Raw genomic sequence first — 25,522 nt, 5'->3', positions numbered from 1 at the left:
TTTAAACGGTATTTTTAGAAGAGTTAAAATGGCTAAAACGCATGTTTTAAGAGTAATTTTTAGGCGTAAAACAACTAGTACAGATTCTTGAAAGCACTTAAGGCACGTGCATTACACCTTTATCTTAATTTCTCGGCCATATAGTGTCACCGCTCAAATTTCACAGTTATCCTGTGCACGACGAGACGACTGCACGCCAGTTCAGAGACTTGCGCTTAGAGGCGATACCGCGCTGGAAATACCAGCGAGCGTCGCGCTTATCATCACGCCTCACCAACACACATAAACGCCCTAACGAGGCGGGCCCCTTAACGAAACCAAATCATCTAAACAAAAAATATCAAATGACTGCAGACAGGAAAAATTCGCGAATTCATTCGGCGATAGGCTAAAATTCAAATGCATGTACCTTTTAGATGATTTTTCTATTGGCTTTCTGTTCATCTGGACGAATCTCAACCAATTGAAAACCCTCAACCAAAGAAGGATCGAATCACAGACGAACCAGCTGATACGGCTTAGGTACAAGTCGGCAGGCAATGAACTTGCGTTATTTGCCCGAGTGTACAGGGGAATGTGCAGTCTATCCTGAAAGCCATCGAAACCGCGAATATTTCCGGTCCCTACAAGTGGCTTGAAAACTGGACACCAAGAGGTGGCGTGTCTCCCCTCACCTGTGGGGGCGGCTGCCTGTCCCGCCGCCGGGCTCCAGCCGGCGCGCCGCCTCTCACCGCCCCCGGGTCATCCCTCTCGGCCGGCGGCGGGCTCCGCCTGCGACAAGCACACAAGCACGGGGTCACCTCCACTGCCGTCCAGAGGCGGGGTCACAGCCGAATAACCAACAGCAATGGCCAGTGTCAGATGCACGGCCCCCACAAGGGTGGGGCTGGGTGGATCCCTGGGCCCTGGGCCCGGGCCTGAAGTCTGTGAAATAAACATACATACTCACTGTGGTTATTTCAAAGTAAAATAATTTTATAAATAAATCTTAGTTTGGAATTACATATATAAAATAGTAACCATAATTTTACCTTGTATTTTCAGGTTAAATATCATTCTAAAAAGAGTGTAGGTAAGAAATAATCATGCAATTATAATGTAGCACGTGACTGTAAAATGTGGGGGGGGGGGGAAGCTTCTCCGATCCTGGGTCCAGGGCCCGTAATCGAACGTGGGGGCCATGGTCAGATATAATTTTTTGCAATTATTCCCCGGACCAGAAACACATGAATCAATATCACCTTCTTACAACAGTATTCATGTCTTGTATATTTAGTACGTTAGTTACACATATCGTTAGTTTACTTAAATTTAAGGAGATTTCTTTTGTTTTTGTGGAAAAAATTATATGATTGTGTGAGTTCAAGTCGGATTGCTCACAAATCATTATTGTGTATTAAGGACATATAATTGAGGAGCTATCGTGCAAAACTCGACATGTCCATCACCAGTAAAAATGTATGCTTCACATGTTTTGAGACCCTTTTTGCACAAAAACCCATACTTCATACTTGTAAATGACTTGGACATGTTAGGTTTTGTATCGTCTTTGAGATGGAAGTGTTCTTCGCCTCGGAAAAACGGTCTCAAAACATGTGAAACACATTTTTACTGGTGATGGACATGTCGAGTTTTGCACGAAAGCTCATTAATTACTGTGTTGGTAGAAATTATATTAAAAACTGATTTAACATACTTTTTGCATGTTTTTATTTGCCATCCCCGGTCCCGGGATTGTCTGTGCACAATCCCGAAATCCCAGGATCACAAATAAGGGACGGGATCGAATTATCCAGTCACACACCACACCTGACAGTTTGTAAAAGTAAAAAAAAAAATGACTAACAAAATTTTTAAAAGCAATTTTGTTATTATTTTTCAGCATTGCTGAGCCACACCACGCTGCAAGCGACATGTCACTTTGGGCTGGCATGGCCACGCAGGGAGAGAAGCAAGCGGTGACAGGGAACAATGCTATACTCTGGCATGTAACTTGTCACAAATCAGACCGTTCTCAGAAGCAGTATCACGGGTGACAAGACCAAAACTTTACCAAGCAGAAGGAGCGAGTGACATACACATCTTCACTCTAGGCACTGATCACGAGCACGGCTCAGCAGGTTGGACGTGCCAATTTATTGGTATACGTACCTACAATTTATTAGAGTCCCGTTCCATGTAACCAAGTAAATATTTTGTTTGTACGACAAAAATACAAAGTTTCTGACACCGAATATGATATAATTTTTCTCAAACTGTCATTCTTCAAGAACAAAATTTCAGAATTCATAATTAACAATTGCAATACATCAATAAAGTTTCATAAAAAATATTCTGTTTATCAAATAAAAAAATCAACTTTCATACTGTAAACATTAAAGAGAATGAAACTGACAGGCGTAATATCTGTGAAGATATTTTCCTGATTTTACGCCAGTCAAATAAAATAAAAATTGCCAGCCTATTCATAGTGTGTTGTTATTTATTTGCAGGGATTATAGGTAATCCTTAATCTGCCCACAGTCTAAATAATATTCAACTGAGCATGATGTTTAAACGAGCATGATGTAACTGTTACGGGTAAGGCTTGAAGAAGAAATAAATCTATGTTTACCCGGGTTAACTTAGCATTATAAAAGTTTTTTTTGGATGGGTAAAGACCGAATAATGACTAAAGTATTTTTGAGTTGGGCGTTTACCCGTGTACACCTAGGTCCACCCAGAGCTGACCAGGCAATGTTACGTGTTGCGTCATGTTTGAGCACGTGGCACAAAACGTGCGGACGCCGAGCCTTCTTTTCACAGACGAGAGAGCCAAACGCCCGATCGTGAATCTTCGGTTGTTTTTGTTCATTGTAAAAAGTAAGGTTAGCTACATTATAAATACTTTAAAACATTGTGGACGGTTGATTTGGTTAGGATAGCTAAATTAAAGATACTGTGAAATCATGTAAACGGTTTCCTAGCCCTGGAGAGCTACATATTAAAAAGTTATTTGCTAAGCAACCATAAAATGATTTTACAGTATTTTTAATGTAGCTATACTTACCTGATATAACCAACCGTCCACTTAAAGTATTTATAATGTAGCCAACTTATCCTAATCGACCGAAAAATTTAATGCCACACCGGTTTATACAATGAGATAGAACGGGGAAAAAAACCGAGCATGAACTTCGGGGAACTTCGGGTGTGGCTCTCTCGTCTGTGAAATGAAGGATTCCCGACGCCGACATCCCCCACGCCGCTCAGTGGCAAAATGGCGACAGAACAAAGTGCACGTACGACGTTCCTTTAGCGTTTTTATAAAAAAAAGTTTCAAGAGTGTTTGTTTCTGAAGGGATCTATCTGCTTTTACTTTAACAACGGACAGTATTTGCAATTAAAATTAACGAACATGGAACTATCGAGAAAATGTTCTCAAAAAACCAGTTTTCTGTTTGTCAGCATAAACTGATTAATATTGAAAATGTATCGCCCGAAAAAAAAACCTTACAACTTGCAAATGAACAATCTCTTTCAGGAGGTCAAGGCTATAAAAGGTACAATTATTAAAAAAAAAAAGTGCTACACAGAAGTGTAAATGCAAGGCTGCAGGAATATTTTGGAATTCGAAATGTCACGGCAGGTTGTCAAACTCAAATAAATAACGATTTGCTTGTTATTAATAACAACATAAGTAGGTACTATTTTGTGGAAGTGCCATTTTGTGAAATATAACCATAATTATAATTTTGTTACATTTCATTCAGTATTTTCTCATTCAATATATTTTAAATAGGTTTGTTTAAGGTATCAATATTTTGTCGGTAGTTTAAATTCTTTAAATTAAATAAATCAATCATTTGATTATTCTAACAATACCCATTCAGCATTGGGTATAACTAGGTGTGTACACGGGTAAACGCCGAATTCAAATTTACTTTAGTGATTATTCAAACTTTACCAAAAAAAATCTTAGGTAATGCTAAGTTAACTCGGTTAAACCAAGGTTTACATCTTATTTTATCACAACCATAAAAGACATTCTAAATTATTTATTGTATGAGTACATCAGTTTTTTTTTTTTTTAATGAAATATTAGCTTTCAGTGACATCTGTACCATTATCATCAGACCGCTTGCTAGCATTGCCGCCACTGCTTCTCAGTCTTTGCGCAAGCGCAGGAGCAGCGCGGGAGGCAGTCAGCTGATCCGCCGTATTGATTCGGCGAGGTCCCTCCGCATGACGTCATAAAATTCCCCCCCCCCCTTCCCCAACGCAACAAGAAACCTTCGCCCTTGGGTCGACCGCATGGTCTGCAGGCTGCCGGAAACTTCAAGGGTAAAAAATACGTACTAGGCACTCCTCGGGACCGAGACGGGTTTTGTCGACTGCAGCGTAGGAATATCCTGCCACTTTATGCTGCCAAGTGCCTAAGGTAATTTTTTAACGTACAAAATGTTTCACGCGTAACTTATAAGCAGCTTCACATGAAAGAAACATTGTGGATGCGTAAAGAGATTAAATTTATATCCACTTAGCAATCCCTATCTTAAGTTGACAATTCACTCTTACAGTAATAAAGAAACACATGTTCAAATGAACGTACCTACCTTTTCCGTTCGTACACTAAAAAACACAATACAAATTTTTCGTCACGAAAGCTTTTCACTATTTCGTGACATATCCTTTGCGTTTTGATGACTTGTCGGCACATTCTTCCCATAGAATTCACACGTTGTTGGCGAATAGTAGGGGTGATTTTGAACCATCTGGGCTTTGGTGAGCCGCGACGATGTGGTAGATTGTACCGACGTTTCGCTCTGCATTGCAACAAGAATCTTCAGGGTTGAGAAATGAACTGATAATAATCGCGAAAGGAGGATACTTGTAAGACCACTTGCTCATGTTCTTGCTTTGAACTCTCATTTTCTTTATCAAAACCCCTCTTCAAAATAGCCAATAAATTGTCTATGGGATTAAGGTCTGCCATTTGTGGAGCAATTTTTGGTTGCTTTGGGAAATTCCCGAATAACTGCTACCTTATTTGGCAGGAATATGTATATTGTAGTCTTGCTGAATGTAGTACAATTTTGCAAGCACTTGTTTCACGTTTGCTTTTTTTTTTTTTTACAGATCATACAATTTATGATGTATTCTTGAAATTGAATGTTCAAAATCCTTTCGGTGGCATACCATGCTTTACTTTACATTGGAATGTAATTGCCACCTCACTAGCATTATGGATGCCATCAGACCCAAAAATTCTCATTTTGATTTCATAGGTACACAGCACATTGTCCAAGAACTCTTAAGGTTCACTTACAAAGTCCTTGGTAAATTTCAGTCTACGAGCCCGGTTAGTAAACTAGACATGGCCTTTGTCAATGGTATCATGCCATATACAAAATCCGATAAATTATCGTTATTAGCTACTATTTTACATGTTGCTTGTTCCACTAATTCATTCCACTAGTCTGAGGAAACTCAACCGTAAATTAACCTCGCCTGATTAACAATTACATATTACTCTCGCTAAGTAAGATTTTTTTCCCTCCAGTTTTCGATGTGAATTCGGTGTTGATTCCTGATACTTAAATTTGTTGACGACTCGAACTGTTATGTGTATACATGAAAACTTCTACTATCCTCAACTATGGCCCTTAACAGCCGGTTTTGTTATCACTGCCTGTAAGTCATGACTCAACTCGTTCTTCTTCTTCACACTGAATACAACATAGCAAGCAGCATTATCATTCCTGGCCACATACGAGCACAGATATCTATGATTTTCGCAGAGATTACGGCGTTGGACGGCTGAGAACTCACGAGTATGCTCAAAAAAAGTACAAATTTGTACGATTACACGATTATGTTGTGAGTGAAATTACGAACTCAATAATTTAATCTATCATTTATGTATGTTGTAGAGAGTAAGTTTTTTAAAAGAAACTCCGTGAAACATGTGTGAAAAAACCGGGTGATTGTTTAAATACAGTACAGATTGACAAGAACTTACCTAGAGGAGGTGCTAGAAATGCATTTCCCTTTAGATAAGCTGTTGTCACACTGCACTGGTTTTACTAACTCATTTTTCCCCAAAAATGTTCCACGGAGCCTCTTTTCAAAGCTGACGTGTCATAAATACGCATTCAAGAGGAAACATAAACTATATTTAAGCGTGTTTGATTGCGTAGGTATTAGCTCTATACGCACTACAAAGGTACATACTGCATCTGACTGGCGTCAAAACACGGACGGCATTTAATGACAAATATTGAGGTTGGTATGATCGTTTTGTTCTCATGTTTTGTTACGGAAATTAATTTTTGACGATTGTTAGTGTTTAAAGTATAACGTTTGGAAGACATTAAACAGAGAATTTCCGTTGTGTTTCGCTATAAAAGCATTGAAAATTACTTTCTGTTGTTAATTTTTGCACCCGAAATATTCTACCTGTTATCTACCATTTATAAACAAATAAATTATTTACAATAAAAAATATCTAATTGCGTCATGGTCAATCATTAAATACATTTATTTTCTGTATTCACGCAAAAATTACGCTTTGCTTCTACAGTCCCATTTTAAAAATATTGTTCATTATTATCCAGAATAAACAAAACAGCCAAAAATCTAACACCGCTGGTGAAGCCGAGACTGAATCCTGAATCTTGATTCCTAAGCAAAAAAAAAGTGGATCAGCAACTCTTTAAGTATCACATTAGCGCACTCCACAACGTAGAGAGACTGCGCGCACGAAGAGAGTGCTTAAAGACGAGAGTGCATCACGTACACAAACAAGCGTCGCACGAAATACCGAGCTACGCCGGAGACTGCGTCGTGAACGTCCAATAAACGCGTCTCCAACTCACCCACCATCTGCAGCAAGCCTCGAAGCTGAACATGCACGGAGTCTTCGCGCGGCCAGCGCACGGACACTGCACGGACACTGCACGGACACTGCACGGACGCGCACGGACACGGGAGACGGCAGGGCAGACCCGACCCTCCGGCGCGGAGGGCTGTCCAGGTGCTACTGCAGAGCCGGGGGTCCGCATAGCGACGCCTCGGCCCCTCAGATCGAACCGCGCGCCTTCCCTTCCGAGGGGCCATTGATCTCCCCGGAGGCCATCGGGAGCCCCAACACCGCGTGCTGCTGTTTACGAACCGACGCCGACGCCTCGCCGGTCCGGAGGTGGTGTTCCGTTACTTCCCAGCAAGACGCGAAAAGTTTAAATAACGACGGTTTCGAATACCCGTTCATAAATTACGCAAGACGTGATCACGCCGACTTTCAACTTATTTCGTTTCGTATTGCGTTTACGGACGTCATGCGTGTAAAATGCTGCGATTTTCTGTTCATCACACGCATCATGTTTTCACTGATCAAACTATAGATAAATTAACAAAAAAATACTTTTGCTTTTAAATTTAAAAAAAAAATAAATAGAAATTTCACACTTTCGTGGAAAAAATATATATATTTATGGGAAAAAAAATTTTCTACAGTTAACAGTTTCAAGTTATACTGTTGGTTATGTCTTCAACATGCGGACATTAAACCGATGTGGTTTTCTAGCATGTTGCGTCCTAGAGCAGCGCTATTGCGTTTCTTGCGAAGTTTACAACCCCAGACTAAATAATTGAACGTCTTCCCCATCAACTGAACGATGTCCAAGAAACAATGGTTTCAGTTTTTTCCAGTGTGTCTTTATTGTCTCGTGTTGTCAGTTTTTTTGTTGACGCGTTTGGAAAAAAGAGAGCGAGATAGAGATAGAGCGAGAAGACCATTTTCTAATAATAGGATTTAAGGAAAGTATTTAAATATCTAAATGAAAACACTATAGCCCAAATACAAATTACGTTTCTGAATTTATTACCTCGCTAGTTACACTATTGTTGATACCTACTATAGCTTTATGAACCAAAATATGAAACGTACGTAAGCAAACGTTCACACGTTGCTTACAATATTTCTGACGTAGCTAACCTAACAGAGAGTTTACACAAATCTATATTATTTTTAAAGTCAGAAACCGAACCTAACCAATTCCTTTAAACTGTTAATTATTGGTAAATTACTTTAAATATTGATACGTAAATTCATACAAAAGATTCGAAACAAGATAACACAGCGCTTTCACTTCTTTTTCAAGTATTTAAAAATCATAATATTTTTTATTCATTAAAAATTTGATTAAAATAATAATTAAATAATAAACATGGATTAAGAAATTTTTTACTCGCTTCAAAATAACAGCTCAGAATATCAATAACTATTTATACAACCAATAACAATTAGTTAACAATTACTACTACTGTTGAAATACACCATAAAGAAAAACTGTGCGTGTTATTGTTTCAAACAATTCTGACATTTGTAATATGCCAAATGTCTGAACTAAATATGAAATTCATAACAGGTTGTGCTATGTGGGAAATGCAGGGACTGTCTCAATAGCGCTCTCTACGCTGCTGGTTGAACAAGGAGGAACGCGAGCGCTCTGGTAGCTTCTTATTCTTTGGTTCGTCTATTTCTCTCGGTTCTATTTTATTGAAGGTGAAGGGGGACGAATCATCGCAAAAAAGGGGAGGACGAAAACGAACCGAGCAACATATATAGCATAGTGCTCTCTTTATATAAGTAACCTATTCTCCGTCTTTTTCGCGTCAGAAACGTTTCTCAACAATGTTACACGCAAACGTTGGATTAAAATTCGGCCTTAATATTTTACTCTCATCGCGCTCAATGAAGTTTCACTTCAAAAAAATTTAATTAAAAAGGTAGTAAACAGGTGAATGTGATAAACACATACAATGTGTGTAGCGAAAAGCTATGCCCACCCCAGCAGGGTATGTAATTTGGATCTTAAATCAGGATACAAGATAATTCACTTTGGCGATGTTACAGAGTTTAAACATTTGTTAAGGACATACAATCCCAGATCATGATTTAAAGACAACGGGCTGATTACACAGCGGCAAAGGACGCTACGCAATGCAGTGGTCTAAGACAATATATTAAGAATTCAGAGGACACGGGTTCGAATCTCTGTCCGGTAATCTTATCTCCGTGGTTTCACGAAATCACCCAGGAAAATGTGGAATGGTTCCTCACAATAAACGATGGTTAAACGTTAAAGGATCGCATTCTAGTTGGGAAGCCACGTTTACGCGAGGTCAGTAGCTGGAGGTAGTAGCTGGAGCCAGTGCACTATAGAAATGAAATGGAACAATGTAGGCACTCTGGTCCAGTACATCCCCCACCCCTCACCCACTATCAGTCCAGGTTCTCAGTTCGGACTGAACAATCCCAACTGAACCCTTCTTCACACAGAGTCAGTCTTGTGGTTGCTATGGCGCGTAGTGTTTCATCATGGAATTAGGAAGAAACTTCCGATATTTAAATTGCATATCCACTTTTAGTTTTTAAAAAATCAACAACAGAGTATAAACAAAGATGTCTGCCACTCCACTCAGCTGGAGGACTGATTTTTTTTGGACTGGAGGGACGCTGTTCCCACACACGGATGTTCGGACTGAGGGCACTCGGGCCCACAATCCGAATTGATGGAAAGCCATCAGTCCATCATTTCCAACTGATCAGTCCACCGTCCTTGCTCACACACGAACATTCCGACTTGTAAGTCCGAAATGACCGTCCGGAATAATCATGTGTGGGGATCTTAACTGGTGCCAGCACTGGAACCAGTATTCTGTCTCAACAAGACAGCTACTGGCAAGCGATGAGACACTGGAATGCACAATTCCTGGAACTCCGAGCAACTGGCATCGCGTAAGCAGCAACATGAACAATACAACTCTAGCCGGGCGGCAGCAGATGTCAAAATGGCAATGTGGAGTGGCAAAGGTAAAGAAAATCTGCGTGTGCCAAGAAAAGTGCAAGAAGAGCTCTCATCATCACGTTATCTTCCTTTCTAGTAGCACCTTCATCTTCATGTAAAAACCATTCAAAAATATCTTATGTCATCCTCAAGAGTGGTTAACACAGATGTCAGGATCATCCTCAGGAAGTTCACGTAACAATATTTACCACGCATACAAAGTGTTACGTCTTAAAATCCAGTCTTTCGCCCACACTCCGTATATCTTCTTTTAGTTCTGTAATACTGTCTTCAATTTTGATAAGTACCTGTTCAACACATAATATGACGCAAAGAAATACATGGTTTGCAAGAAATGGCGCCAATTTGTTTGAACATGGCAACTGGCATCGTGCAAACAATCGCTGGAACCAGTAACTGGAATAAATTAACCACTTTTCTTCAGGATCGAGTTACTGTCTTTAGCTAGCGGCCTCTCCACTCCCCTCCCTCGCCATAATGACTCATAGTTTTGTTGGTCCGTGTTTACTACTTGCTATCGATAAACGTAAAAATGAATTAAAAAATATACAGTCATAGCTGCATCAAAATAGTAGCTTAACACCATTTTGTTTATTGTCTTCCTAAACTAACAAACTATAACATATCGATGTATGTGATGGACTCGTGTTAGGAAGGGACTTAAATGCGTCACCGGCCAAAGCCTATAAATAAGCCTACACAAGCCGGTTATCAACAATGCAAAAAAAGGGAAGAACACAGTCTGTGTTATGTTTTTAATTGCAGCGCATTAAGGGGATAGTTTCCGGAATCATTTTGTTTCTAAAATTTTGCGTTTTTGTTTAAGATTAAGATTGATTTAATAACAGTTTTTTTTATTATTTTAAAGGGTTTTATCGATTCATAAACCAATTACTTAATGGTTTTAAGAATACCAAAGGCAAATTTGTATTTAATCCCTACCATTAACTGAAAGAATGTAATAATGTGGTATCACGTTTTGAATAACAGTTTATATAAAGCCTTTGTCGTTAATCAACTAAAAAAAATAAACTTATTATATATAAAAAAAATTTGTTTTTCAGAGTCACGGGAAAAAAATTGTTTCTGGCTATTGATAAATCATGATTTTAATAGAATTATTCATGACATCCAAAAATTAAAGAGTTTTACTATAAATATTACATAAAAACTGTAAATTCAAAACTGTGCACCATGAGAACATGTGCCGAGTTCAGTTGAAATACGGACATTTAAGGTACTTAAATTTAATAAATAACCGACCAAATAAACTGATAAATACATTTTTAAGCAATGAACCGTTGTTATATTATAAATTTTATATGAATCATGTCAAAAAAATAATTTTTATCACAAAATAATTTAGGATAATACCAATCCTCGTATTAAAAGGGGGTTAATACCATGAATTACGCAAACAACTAGACAAGTGACTGAGTATACAGAGTACACAGTTTAGCTGACCGGTCAAAGAACTCGCAAAATTTTTTTGTGGTCTTGAGAGCATCTGACAGAACTTCTTTGATGTTAAAAACGAATCTTCGTGTTTTCCCGGCAGTTTTATTTGCTGGTATTCTCGGCATGCCACAAATAAAAAAATTTAAAAAAATAATTGGAGAATTTCAAGTGGCCTCAGGCTTACCGGGTTTTCGGAAAACAAAGAGGTGACTGTGTTGGAGGGGTCAAGCATTCGGGTGCGTTTCACGGCTTTTTTTTTTTTTTTTTTTTTTTTTTTTTTTTTTTTTTTTTTTAAGTCGCTCATTACGCGGTGCGCCCCGACATATGGCCAAAGGAAGTGGAGATAGCCGATTGCTGCACCGCGGAGCGAAGGCTCCATGGCCAGATGAGATGACTCACGCCACTCAAACGGGTCGACAGCTGCAACACAGGGGTATACATGAGCTCTGAAACAGCCCGCCCCGAAGCTCATTACATGTTCCAGTCGCTGCGTTGAGGCCGTCGGAAATATTTATATTACATACTATCACTTTGGTCCTTTGTAGAGTTTGTCATTTTACAGCCAGAGATAAAAATTAGTTCATTCTGTATAGTTCTCCCCCCCCCCCCCCCCAAAAGAATGTGGGAAAAACTTGTTAATTAGTATTATATAAATTCGGGACCAGGGTCATGGTGTATGGAAGGGGAGGTGAAACCGTGGGCAGGTTTTCCCCCTCCACGCGCTCCCTCGCTACGTCACCTTGGTTGTAGGCAGCGCTCTTCTTCCAGGCGCTTCCCATCCATTTCATCTGCGTCTCGTGCGAACCTTTGTTATTGTTGGTGCTTACATAATCCTGAGTGCTTTTGTGCAGTGTTCGGATGTCACAAGCATTTCATAAAGACTCGAGATTCTGGCATAAAATATTTTTCTTTTCCAAAAAAAAAAAAAAAAAAAAAAACAGGACAGTTTCTGTGTTAGCAGATTTAAGTTTAAACAAACGTGATTTTAAGTAGAAATTTCATTGGTTTTATAATACGAGTATTTATTTTTAATTTTTTGTATGATTAACTGTAGGTTAATATTAGGTCAAGAAATATATTTCGTGCTAAATACTGAGTTATTATCTATAATAATAAAGTCTTTCACGGTAAAAAGGTTATTTATTGAATTTATTTATTAAATGATATTTAAATTTATATATATACATTAATAAAACTCAAATCAATGGTCTTTAAAATGTTTGTGTGTTCGGGCATCAGCGAGAACTACAGAATTTATTTCAATTGAACTATTTTTCTTGTTAGTTATAGAAATAACCTTAACACTAGGTTGTGTAGCATTAATAAAAGGGGGGGGGGGGGGAAATGTATAATCAATGCGTGTAAACAAATCGAATAAAAGTAGGAATGTGAACACCCTATTCATTAAAAAGAAACACGCGCATGTTTTCTATTGTTCAAAATGTTCTCTTTAACGTTTAAATATATTTAAATATACACGCAAAACTGTGAGATATTAATTATAACAGAAACGAAACAGGCTAACATACAACCACTTTTGAAATTCGAGGTCTAATAATATGTTTGTTTTAAATGAATTCGTATAGGCTTTGGAAGAAGTTAATTTTTATTTCATTGCTATTTCATAAATATTCATACGAATTTTAACATAATAATGTTAATGCAAAATACCGCTTAAAATGCAGTGCGTGAAAGTGAATTAGCCTACTTCTCTAGTTACATGTGATCATACTGATTTTAATAATATGTTAGTTACCTAAAGGTATTTTAAGATTTCGACATTACAATCTGCCTGTGTTGTGTTATTTTGTTAATTTACACACAATAATGTAAATTAACGTAAATGAATTCATTGTTATCAACTTTTGATTTTGCCAATTTTTTTCCATTCAAGCGTTTAGATAATGGTACAATTTTGTTTAAGAGTCTGTGTTTTATGCTTTAAATAGCATTTAACACGTTTAAAAATCGGCTGTTTTAAATACTTAAAAATAAAGTTTGCAGGGACCATCGCTCAGTAAATTCTCAGCGTAATGCCCGCAAGCTGTTTTTTTTGCTGAATATTGTAGAGCTACTTGGTTAATAATATGTTTTAAATATATTTTTTAAATATATTTTTGGTCATTATTTATCCTTTTGTTTATTGTTTGTAACTAAATAAAATTAAAATTAGTAAATAAATCAAAAGCGCTTATGATTATGTAAATTACAAATAAGTATTTTAAAAAATTTTATTTTGTGTCAGATTTTTGTTTAATATGTGTGTATTATTCTTTGTCGCCGGCATCCTGAATGTTTATTATCTTCATTTTATTAATATTCATAATAAATATTTTATAAGTGTATTCATTCGAATTTTCATCACAATTCTGTGTCGTTTTATGTAAAATCATTTTTTTTTCCCGACAGTGCTTACATTTATGGCCATTGCGGTATCTAGATAAATACAAGACCCAGTCAATATTTTGAAGTGATGAAACAGCGGAAAAAATATTGCTTCGTTAAATTTATTATTAATATAAACCCCGTGTTTTGATACTAAAATATTTATTTAAACTGTATGTTCTAAATGCATGCTATACAATGTACATAGCAAAGTATTTTTACGCTTCGTGGTAACTCTTACTATTCAAACGATTGTAAATGAACTGTCTCTGCGTGGTACTTCCGTAAGCGCGCTGCGTGTAGACCGGGCGGTGCGACCAAGGTGACGTAGTGCGCAGTAGAGGACGCGTTTGGGCGGCCGGACGGTTTCACCTCCCTTTCTTTACATCATGCCCAGAGTTAGACTATGTCACGAAAAATTTCCCGGTTGCGTTTTCTAGAGGGAGAACGCCACTTTGTTGGTAAACTTAAAACTTCTTCATATTTGGTTACGCAACCCAGCAAGTCAGGTTACTTACCCATTTGCCTACCTACTTACGCCCCTTGTAATAAAACCACGCGGTTGTCTCGCAAACCACTTGCCTGAGCCAGTTCCTGAAAACATACCAACATTTGGCGTCAAAGAACTACACATTCTGTTAACTTATTTTTAAAAATTGTTATAATATTGTCCCCCATCCCAACTCCTTTTCTTGATATATGCAGTTACATATGGCAGAAAAAAACTCATATGATTTTTTCTATGACTAACCTTCCCCGAACCTCACTCTTTCCCTCATTGCAAACGAACTTAAATTAGTTCAAATAAGAGGATCCGACAAATATGCATATATTACGAAGCATGAGTTAACTATGGAGTTGAATTTTAATGTTATTATTACGTAAGCCCGTAAATATATTGACTGAATTAATTCGCAAGTGAACTTGCGCTTCCAAATAAAAATAAAATTGTATGCAAAAGGTTAACAGTTACTTCGAACAGATTTGGTATTTATTTTGTTAGTAATTTTTGTAGTCCACTAACCCATATTTTTTCTCACCCCTTGCTGCAATAGTTGGCCGTATGAAAGATTGTTTCAGACAAAAGTTTTAGACCATATTTCGAGAGTTATGGTTACTTCTCTTGGTCCGATTTTGCCCGTTTACCGATTTCCCTTCCCTATATATTTTTTTATACAAGTCTGGAAGTAATTGTACAAAATTAGGGCAGTTACCGTGCACATAAAATGTGATCCATATAAAATTATATACATGACCAATTTTTGAATTGACAGTTGTATGGGGGTCTACAGACCACGATTCGAAAAACTAGGTACAAATTTTTACACAAGTCGCACCACGGTAACTGCAACACTGCAACACCTAGTTAATTTTCTTAGAAATCCAGATAAAAATAACAAAAATAATAACATCTGGGTTTCTCGCTTGTTAGAAGGCTCCAACCTCCAAGCTACCGTTCACAAAGGTTTAATCTCGCGTACGGGGAAGGATATGAAGGGAGGAAAAAACTCCGTGGACCAGGATTCTACCATCCATTTCTCTGGTGCCGCTGCTATCGCGATGCAAGAAGCGAGAGGGAGGTAGAAAGGGAGGGAGAGAGAGGGAGGGAGAGAGAGGGAGGGAGAGAGAGGGAGGGAGAGGTAGAGAGAGAGTGAATAATAACCCCCAGGAGTCCTTTGTCGCTTTCCGCTGACGCCTCTCGCCAGAACTCCCTTTATCCGTGACACGGAGTTCGGGGGTGGAAGAAAGAGAGAGAAAGAGGAGGAGGATAAAAAAAACTACTTCGGTAGTACTACGTGCTGCATTGCGGGGTCTGGCTGCGCTCCAGGGAGTCCAAAATCACGCCGCGGTGACGAAACAAGAGCACACGGGGGCGTGTACAGGAATTATTCTCTAGAGAAGGGAAAAGAGAAAAATATTTTAAATAAAAATATAAATTAGAACTCGTGCAATCAATAAACCTTTAACAAGGGGTTTGGGCTACTACATTAACAACATGCATCACTCGGTGGTTTGTAGTTCCAAAACTAGCAAAACTTAAAATAATATACCTACTACCTTCACCTAAATCTGGAAAATATTTTTAAAACTTAGAAAGAATTCACAACCCTTCTTCACAATTTTTCATCCGCCACAGCTTATAGACGCAGGATATCTCTGAAAGCTTGTGGGAAAATAATACGGTGTTACCTTGAAATTTACGAACATTTATTTGAAGTTTGTAGCTGATACGCAGAAAACAAAAATCTCGACGACTATTTACTGTACTTGTTTAAAGAGTGGGTAAATTCAACAGTCGTCAGGCTTTTAGGTATGCCTGCTGCATGGATTATAGGAAAGCGCCGACTATTCAGTGGCGAAAATATGAACATCATGAATTGAAATAGAATCGAAATAGGATGTTTAGTCAAGGTTAACACTGCGGCCATGTTTATCAGAGTAATAAAAACTTTCAAATTGATACTATAAGTGTATATAGCTAAGCGTTACAAATTTTAAGTGATAATTATAAATTATATTTAAAAAATAAGCCAATCGAGTGCAGTATGAAGCTATAATAATAATATGAAAATAATTAATTATAAAGAAAATAATTTTAACATGCCATTCATTTAAAAGATTGTTTGATATGTTCGTTACACGTTAATTCGACAAAATACACTAATGTATGTTTATGTTATTCAGGTTTATTATATAATTTTATTTAATGTTAAATATGTATTTACCTACACGTGTATTTATTATGCTAGTATAAGTCTGCTGCGATAACGTTGCACACTATAGCTTAGGTGCATACCTTACGTATTGTATATACGTAATAAATGTATGGTCTCAGTCTCGTCAATACTAAACTCTACTCAACGTGTACATAGCGTTAAACATATAAAAAAATCTAATCTATACTAATATTATAAAGCTGAAGAGTTTGTTTGTTTGGTTGTTTGTTCGAACGCGCTAATCTCAGGAACCACTGGTCCGATTTGAAAAATTCTTTCAGTGTTGGATAGTACATTTATCGAGGAAGGCTATATGCTATATTATATTATGAATAACATTAAGGATTCTTACTGAAAGTCCAATTTAGAATCAAATGCGTTGGAGGGGGTTAGATACAACATGCAGTACACGTACGAAGTGTGTGTTGACAATACCGCAGGCGCTAGAAGTGCAGGCGCTAGAAGTTTATTTCCTATTGCCTATTAACATTGTTGCCACGCACTAGATGCCTTATCATTCTTAATTTTCCAATACAAGTAAAAAACACCCATGTGATATTAACAACGAAGCAATCAGTACCCTCATAGAGAATACATAGAGATAGTGTGAGGTATATATGTAGATATAAAGAGATAAATACAGATAGAGAGATACATAGATATATAGGACTATAGATGTAGATAGAGATAAATATATATTTAGAGACATGGATAGATTATTTGTATATGTGTAACTACTTCAAACATATTACAAAACAAAACTGAATGAGGCATTGCAATGCATGCCGAGCATTAGCTAGATAATGGAATCTTTTCAATATTAGTAATCACTTATTTTTCAGTTTTTTTTTCTATATTGTTTTATATAGTCTAGATTACATATAGACCAGGTAAATAACTATAAACTGGCAGAACAAAATCTGTCGGGATCTGAAAGTGATATAAATTATTTTGCACACTTGACATTCAAATTAAGAAGACAAGTACTAACTACATCTGATCTCTAAACAGTTCCCCTTCTCCCTGTGTTCAGCCCGGGCAACACTGGGTACTGCAGCTAGTATTCAATAAACATATGGAATTAATTTCATATTGATTTAGTATAGTGTGACACATTTAACTATGCAACAATATAAACATATTACGTCATAATTTAAATACATCATTCATTAAAAAATAAACTGTAATAATCTAAATATAATTTACTAAAATGTGATAGTCAAATCTGATATAGAAACTGTAACTGTTTTATGCTCATGATACAAACACATTTGTTGAGTTTACGTTTAATAGGTAACAACACAGGAATTATGAAGGACACAAAGATATATAAAGTTCTATCCACTCAAATAATACGAGGTGAATTGATACAAATTGCTTGTATTTAGACTTGAACCAAATTAAATATTTAATGTTTTTCTCAGACTAAAAACTCAGGGTTCTTTTAGCATATGTCTTAAACCGGACATTTGGTTACCGTGAATCATTGGCACATTTACAGTTCACCAGGTAAAATTGATAACTTTACGTAAAAATAACAAAATGTTATAGTCAATTGCAAGATTATAGTTTATAGAATATGATAAATAATATTTCTAAAATATCGTTACGAACGCAGACAACATCACGACGCGCACCAGGTTTAGAGCTGGCTGACGGCCCTGCACGGCCACTGACGTAAGGCATGCCACGCGTGCCTGGCCGGATTACAAGGGTCATCGCTACCCCCTCCCCCGTCCCCCCTCCACACCTAGCGCATCGTCCTTCCTCGGCGCTGTAACATATCGCTGAGCGGCATTGGGAATTCCGCGTGCCGCTGCGCGGAGTGGCGTGAATGGGCGCCGCCTTTCTGGACATTTCGGCATCGGGTCGCCCCGAGATGGCCCGACTCGTCAACGCCGCTCTCGTCAGTTCTAGAAAGAAGGACCCACTAGTATAAACGGGCGACGTCGGCCTTCGCGGGAGTTCCGAGCGAGTTCCGTGAGTGCAGGGATGTGCGACATCGGCGAAGAGGGCGAGAGACGTCCTCGAAAACGGCACGACACGGAGCGACGGGATCGAGAGAGTGCGACCGAGTGGCGCGAGACTTGAGTGCGTGTGGACAGGTGTGAGGTAAGGGGCGAACCACTGTTGAGCCTAACTCCAACGAGGAGTGCGAACTTTGGAACTTGGCAGACATTGAGTGACTTGCGAATAAACATTTTTAAGTGCCAGTGATTGTTGATCGGACATTTTAAAGTACGATTATTTATTATTAACGTAAATATTAGTAATTAATAAAACTGCAATAAAACCTAAATGGGCTATCCCTTACGAATCCAGTTCTCCTTACATAGGTCGTGAAAATATTTAACTGCCAATTTAAGTGCTCTCTTCGATGCATACATTAAATAGCTTATCTCAAGAGCTGACATCAAAAAACACTTATAACTCACACCTATACAAGAAATTGTCAAATATCTTTCTCAATAACTATATACTTACATTGCAAGTGTAGTCTAATCTGTATATATTCACAAAATCCTAGCTATATCCATTATAATTTATAAAACATATCACTGCGTCTCTCAATATCACTTTCATTAAATCCAGATCTGAATGAACCTTATATTTTCAATTATTGATTTCTTTAAAAGTTCAGGAGGTTACTAGGTCAATCCAAAGAAATCAACAAATACTTACATTTTAGCAATGTATACATTCAGAAATATTTAAAGTACCGACTGAAAAAGTTTAAAAATATAAAATCATTCTCACGATCATGTTTAAATTTACAAAACTAGTTGATATTAACATTAAGATACAAATGTAAACAAACTATCCTTCGTGACTGTGACCACACACTAAACTAACATTAAATAACCAAATGTAATTTTATCTACTGTGCACAATGTAATTTTTTTAAACTGATACTTAAAAATATGTAGATTTTTAATTCAAATTATATACATAACATTGAAGACATTTTCGGACGTCTCTTATCTATACAGAATTATTTAAAATTACGTTTTATTATTATTAACATTCCACGTTATACTTAACTTCTGAACTAGTGGGAAAGTGTTGGAGATGCAAACAAGTATAAAGTTCTTAATGTAACCATGAAATGCGAAAGCTAAGTGATAAACCAATTTTACATGGCCTCATACATGCAAGGGAAGTCTGCTAAAAGCAAAAAGCAGTCTCTCCCAAAATCGTTGCAAAGTAGCCAATAAGTTACTAAAAAAGGTTCGGCTTCAACCCAAAAGCTTAGTTATTACACTTCACGGTATTATATTTATCGTGATGTAATTTTTATGGATGTTCTACTAAGCATTATACACGTTTTCTTCCTTCACGTTTGCTGTAATCAAAAAACAACAAAAATTACAACATAGCTAGACTTCGGGGGGTAGTACGCATATTTTACTCCTGTAAATTATGTTTTTGCAAACCATTACAAATAAATTCCAAGTATAAGTAAAGTTAATTGTTTGTGTATTGTTTAATGAATTAAATAAATGTATATTAAGTGTTTTAGATACATTTTTAGAAACTTGAAGGCTACAAAAAAAATTCTAAGCAATAACAGCTAACAGCACGCGTTTATATGTACCCTTAGTCGTAAAATTCATAATTTTTAGTATATTGAGGAAACAGAATTTTTATTTATGAATGATATCCTAAATACTACATGCAAATGGTTAACTGTTTTAAGGTTATCAAAAACATTAAAAAAACACTAAGTAAAGTGATAAAACCATAAATATATAAGCTGAGAACCACAGTACAAAATGATTCAGGATAAAGTGATGAAGTGACATCTGCGTAGACCACAGCTGACTACTTTGACCGACTTGCGAGCTATACGTGTTTGTAGGAAGCCGCATAGAGACAGCGGCATAAGGGTGATGCGACACCTCATAACTCATAAGTATGAGCCGCCCTTCTCAAGCGAGCAGCGGGAGGGTCGGGCCGTAGTTTTACGGCATTGGGTCACGCATGAGAAAAACAAGTCACGACTCGGAGTAACGGCTCTCCATCTTTACAACCCACCGACTGCACACGTGTCTTCCAAGGATCTTACTTCTCCGCTTTAGCTTTGATCTGACAGGTCGATCTCTTCATGATTTTTATTGGATCCACAACGTTACTATCGTTAATTATTTATAAAACCTTTTTAAATCGATTTAATAAGAGTGGTTATTAAATGGTTTTTAGAAGGCCAAATTAATTTTTAAGCTAATACGAATTAACAGCATGATTTTGCATGTATCCTTAGTCGTATAAATCTTTATTTTTTGTATGTGATTCATAAATCGATAGTAATATTTAAAAAGTTAAGTTCATTTAAGGGAAAGCCAAACTTTTATTTACTTATGACTTACATACTAAAAGTAAGGAATTAATACGAAAGCTATATATGAAAGATTAATTCAAAACTGTATACAATGCGACTCCATAATATATATATTCATTCTAGGAGTGAAAACCCAATAGACCCTTTAAAGTTCTCGAACTATAAAATAAACAAACATTGAAATAATATATTGCATATAAAATTACAGATGATTAGGTTATATAACCAATTCATGAACTTATAAAGAAAAAAATAAGGGATACACCCCCCTTAATGACCGCCCTGCTATGCACAGATACTTGAGAGGGCATAGGCCCCACTATCTTGGATTTTTACCTTTTTTATATATAATTATATTGTTTAGCTAGTTACCCAATCTTTTGCATGACACGACATATATCACATCTCCCTGGACTTCTATACCTTGTTGCAACCATATATTTACTGACAGGCTCTAGTCTTTAAGGGCCCCGCCTACCCGGGCGCACACACACGGTGCGCAGAGCTTCAGGAAAAACAACGCGATTTCAAAACTACTCAAGATATCCGAAAGGGGCCTGTTCACGAAAAGCATTTAAGAGTTCGCTGAGGGCCGAAAAGTACTTTTCATTTCGGATTAAGTTTTTAAAATGTACTTTTAGAAGAGTAAAAATGGCTAAAACGCATGTTTTCAGAGTAATTTTAAGGCGTAAAACAATCAGTGCAGATTCTTGAAAGCACTTAAGGGACTTGCATTACACTTTTATATTCATTTATCCTCAATATAATGTTACGGTCACCGCTCAAATTTCACAGTTATCCTGTGACAACGAGGAGACTGCGCGCCAGTCCAGAGGAGACACCGCGCTAAAAGCACCAGCGAGCGTCGCGCTTATCATCCCGCCTCACTAACACACATACACCCCTGACGAGGCGGGCCCCTTAAGCGCCGCAGGTAAATATCCAATCACGTGGGCGATTACAACTATCATCATGATCACACCAGTTCAAAAGTGTTGACTTCAACTAGCAACCAAAGCTAAATCTTATGCCACGTTATACCAAGGAAAAAAATTTAGCACGAAAGCTTTATTGCAAGCGGTATAAAATTATTTTAAATCGCAAGATGGCGATGCCTTATCCCCATTAAGACGATCGGACCACCAAGATAAAAGTGAACTCAAAACCACTTGGATGCCGACTCATCAATTTGAGTTATGCCAGGATGTAAGGACCTAAACCACGGCCTTCACGGTCACAGAAGGACATTCTACCTTTTAGTGACAAGTTTTAAGCAATAATAACACTATTCCGAGACAAAAAAAAAGTTAAGTTTCTAGCCTCGGCATGTATATTTTTAACTCGTCTCAAATTTTTTTATAATACTAGCTATGCGCATGTGCTTCCCTACGGAAGTATATACGCGTAAAACTATCGCACTGCTCACTATACCTGCCCCTCCTAGTAGATACGCCACTGCCGCGCCTCAAACAAAAATACAACAAAAAAAATTGTTATAAAAAAGAAGAAATATTGGATTCAACAGTTGTACGAGGGCCTTCAAATTCGCTATTACTTAACCAACCATATCTAGCTGCGAAACCCGACGTTGTCCAAGTAATAATATACTATGATCTTCCGCAGCAAAATAATCGGCAAGCCAACTTTTAGTTTAAGGCAGTGGAAAAGGTGTTCCTCTCTACTAGGCATTAACAATGCACTAGACGTCGCCAGGAGACGAATAATGCATCAACAATGCAATAGTAGTTGCCATGGAGACGAAGGAAGCATCAACAATGCAACAATCGTTACCATGAAGATTATCGGGAAAACATGGTCAAAAATTAATTTTTTTTTAAATTTGTAAGAAAGACCCACAGTCACTTCCATCTCACCCTCTTACAATCGATGGTAGACCAAGAGCTATCCACCACCACAACCGCGAGCGGAAAGCAGTAAGTGGTTGTGGAATAAAAAGAATTGACAAAAATATCCTTTGTGCATATAACAGGTACGTTACTTTATACTACACATAAGGTACATAATACATGACATAAACATTAAATTCTCAACATGTGGCACAATCATACCAGTGAACATTATTGGGTAAATATGTACCTATGTAGTGTACGGATTATCGTCAAAAAAAATTTTAAAATCTGAAATAACTTTTATTATATGCTCTTTTACGTCCTCTTTTCATTACAGCCTGCGGAGATAAGTCTCTCACTCGGTTTTAAATACCAGTCAACTATTATAACTTAGGAATTTCTCTCGTATGCCGAAATAACTACTTTCTACAAGCCACTGCTTATTCCATTTTCAATATAAATCTTTGCCTTTCTTTCCGCTTCTAATAACAGTAGACTAAGCTAAAAACTGAAATTTAAATGTGCAGCTCCGTCATACATACACAGCCATTTACTGATTTATTTTTAATATTGATCCAAGCACTCTAGCGACCAAGTGGCCAGCCAGTGAGCCAGCCTGAGAAAGGAGCGCGATGCAGGTAGCAAGCAGCACTTGTCCCATATATTAGTTCTACACGGTAATCCGATTAGCAGCAGCGTTCTCTCTCTCTCTCTCTCTCTCTCTCTCTCTCTCTCTCTCTCACACACACACAAACTCTCAGACTCTCTAAATCTTACACAACGACCTAGAGATATATAGACTGCTAGTGGACGGCCATCTTTGATTCCAATTGAATTTTACAGAATGGTGGGCAAACAGTGCTTTGTTAGCAGACGACGTACGTTGACAGCAGAAAAGTAGCAGTGTACTAAGTTAATTATGTAATATTACGGGATGAATTATGTTCATTATGTAATATTACGTGACACAACTAAAACTTGTAATGAACGAATACGACTACAATAATAACAAACCCACACAAATCATTTAAAAGTGGTCATTATTCCATAGCAGTCGATTATTTTAAATTAATAGTACTTAGTGATGAGATAAATTCCATGTACTGTATCAAATTACCTACACGAAATACATATATAATAGGCTCAATAATTGATCTACATATTGGTCACAAACGTTGGGTCGAAGAAGGGTTAGCTATTTTCTAGCGCATTTAATGTCGTATTTACACATCGCACTACGATGAAACTGTATTTAAAATTATATTTCACTCATTCCATCTTTACGTATTACCCGCAAAAACTGTAAAATTGCGGAAAACCTACAATTTTAGGGAATTTACTAGCAACTCGCATCTTTCTCCCATTAGAACCAATGCTTTTACAGCCATGTTTTGCCCACCATTCTGTCAAATCAGCTCTCTGTCTCTCTCGCTCGGATTGTAGTTCCCCAGTATGCCGTCGACAGCAGCAATTGGCGCTGAAAGCAGGGTGATAAGCAGTCTATATATCTCTAGGTCGTTGATCTTACACAAACTCTCACACACTTTCAACTTAATTACACCAACTCTCACTCACCGACTCACTGACTTTCACTCATTGATTCTAACCCATTATTCTCACTCATTGTCTCACTGACACTTACTGACTCACTCACTAACTTACTCATTGACCTACTCTATGACTCTCACTACCTTACTAACTCCCTTACTCTCCCTCACTCTCAATCTAGCTCACTCTCTCACTATCACACTCACTCTCACTCGCTCACACTGTTACCATCACTCTCCCTCACACTCCCTACTTCAAACTCTATCTTTAAATCTCTATTTCACAATATTTCACACTCTCGGTCTTTCTCAATTTCTCTCAAATACTCTCATAAGATCAGTTCCTTACTTTCTCACACACTCATTCTCACACATAACCACTCTCTCACATAATCTCTCTAGTACTCTCTCATACTCAATTTCATACATTCACTTTCACTTCCATACACACTCTCTCTCTCGCTCACACACTATCCGCTCACACTCTCTCTCGCTCACACTCACTCTTTTACTTACTCTCTCGTTATCTTTATCACTCACACTCATTCTTCCTAACACCCTCTCAACTCACTAAACACGCTCTCACTCTCACACTCTCACTTTCACATACACTCTCTCTTTCTCGCTTAAGCTGATTCCTTCTCATTCTATCACACTATCATTCTTTCTCATTTTCTCTCAAACACATTTTATTTCACTTACATTCTCTCTAACACACTCTCTTCCTCTCTCTCTTCGTGATTGGTAAGAACCCAAGATTGGTAAGATTCCAAGATTGGTAAGATTGGTCAGATTCTCACATGCACCAGCGTCGCCTTGTCGTGACTCCCGCTCACGACAGCCCGCCGTCCGCCAGAATCGGTATTCCCATATGTAAAAAAGACAAAGACTCCTGCCAACTTGTAGCCTCAAGGTGAAGCGTACATAGGCGGTACGACTACTGTTGAATGCCGGTAAATAGCGTTTATCTTTCCTTCTATACCCACGAGCCTAAGCTGTCAAGATGGCGGATTTCGCGCTGTGGCAGCATGCATCCATATATGTTCGCGTTTGTGCACATCGGGAAATGTACCAAAAATATTGGCGTGTAAAATGAAACTTCGTCACAGTAAAAACTGCCCTGATTAACGTTTTTTTAAATGTGAAATAACATGGTTCGTACCCTCTCGTGCAATCAAAAGTTAAGGATTTTTTAAGGACCCCTTTACTTCATAACCACTATTAAGAAATAGAAAACCATTTTTAACATCACAAAACCTGTCATGAAAATAAAAATTTTGATGGTTAATATATAAAACAATAATTTCCCTGGTAGGTTTAATTCTTACAGATAATAATTATCTCTGGAACACATACTAACCCAGGCACAGTATCC

The 25,522-nt window shown here is 37.5% G+C and overlaps 1 protein-coding gene across 2 annotated transcripts in view; it reads right to left on the bottom strand.

Moving 5' to 3' along the window:
- LOC134535524 (uncharacterized) overlaps nt 1-25,522 on the bottom strand; it is a 295,751-nt gene that overhangs the window by 171,436 nt on the left and 98,793 nt on the right. For both annotated transcript variants that reach the window (XM_063374667.1, XM_063374666.1), the window contains one exon: nt 675-771. In XM_063374667.1, the coding sequence (XP_063230737.1) occupies nt 675-771 (97 nt within the window). The remainder of the gene's footprint in view (nt 1-674; nt 772-25,522) is intronic.

This window comes from Bacillus rossius, chromosome 8 (genome assembly GCF_032445375.1).
Source record: "Bacillus rossius redtenbacheri isolate Brsri chromosome 8, Brsri_v3, whole genome shotgun sequence".
Classification (NCBI taxonomy): domain Eukaryota; kingdom Metazoa; phylum Arthropoda; class Insecta; order Phasmatodea; family Bacillidae; genus Bacillus; species Bacillus rossius.
Note: the sequence above shows the minus strand (reverse complement) of the source record. Positions and strands in the feature narration are given on the sequence as shown.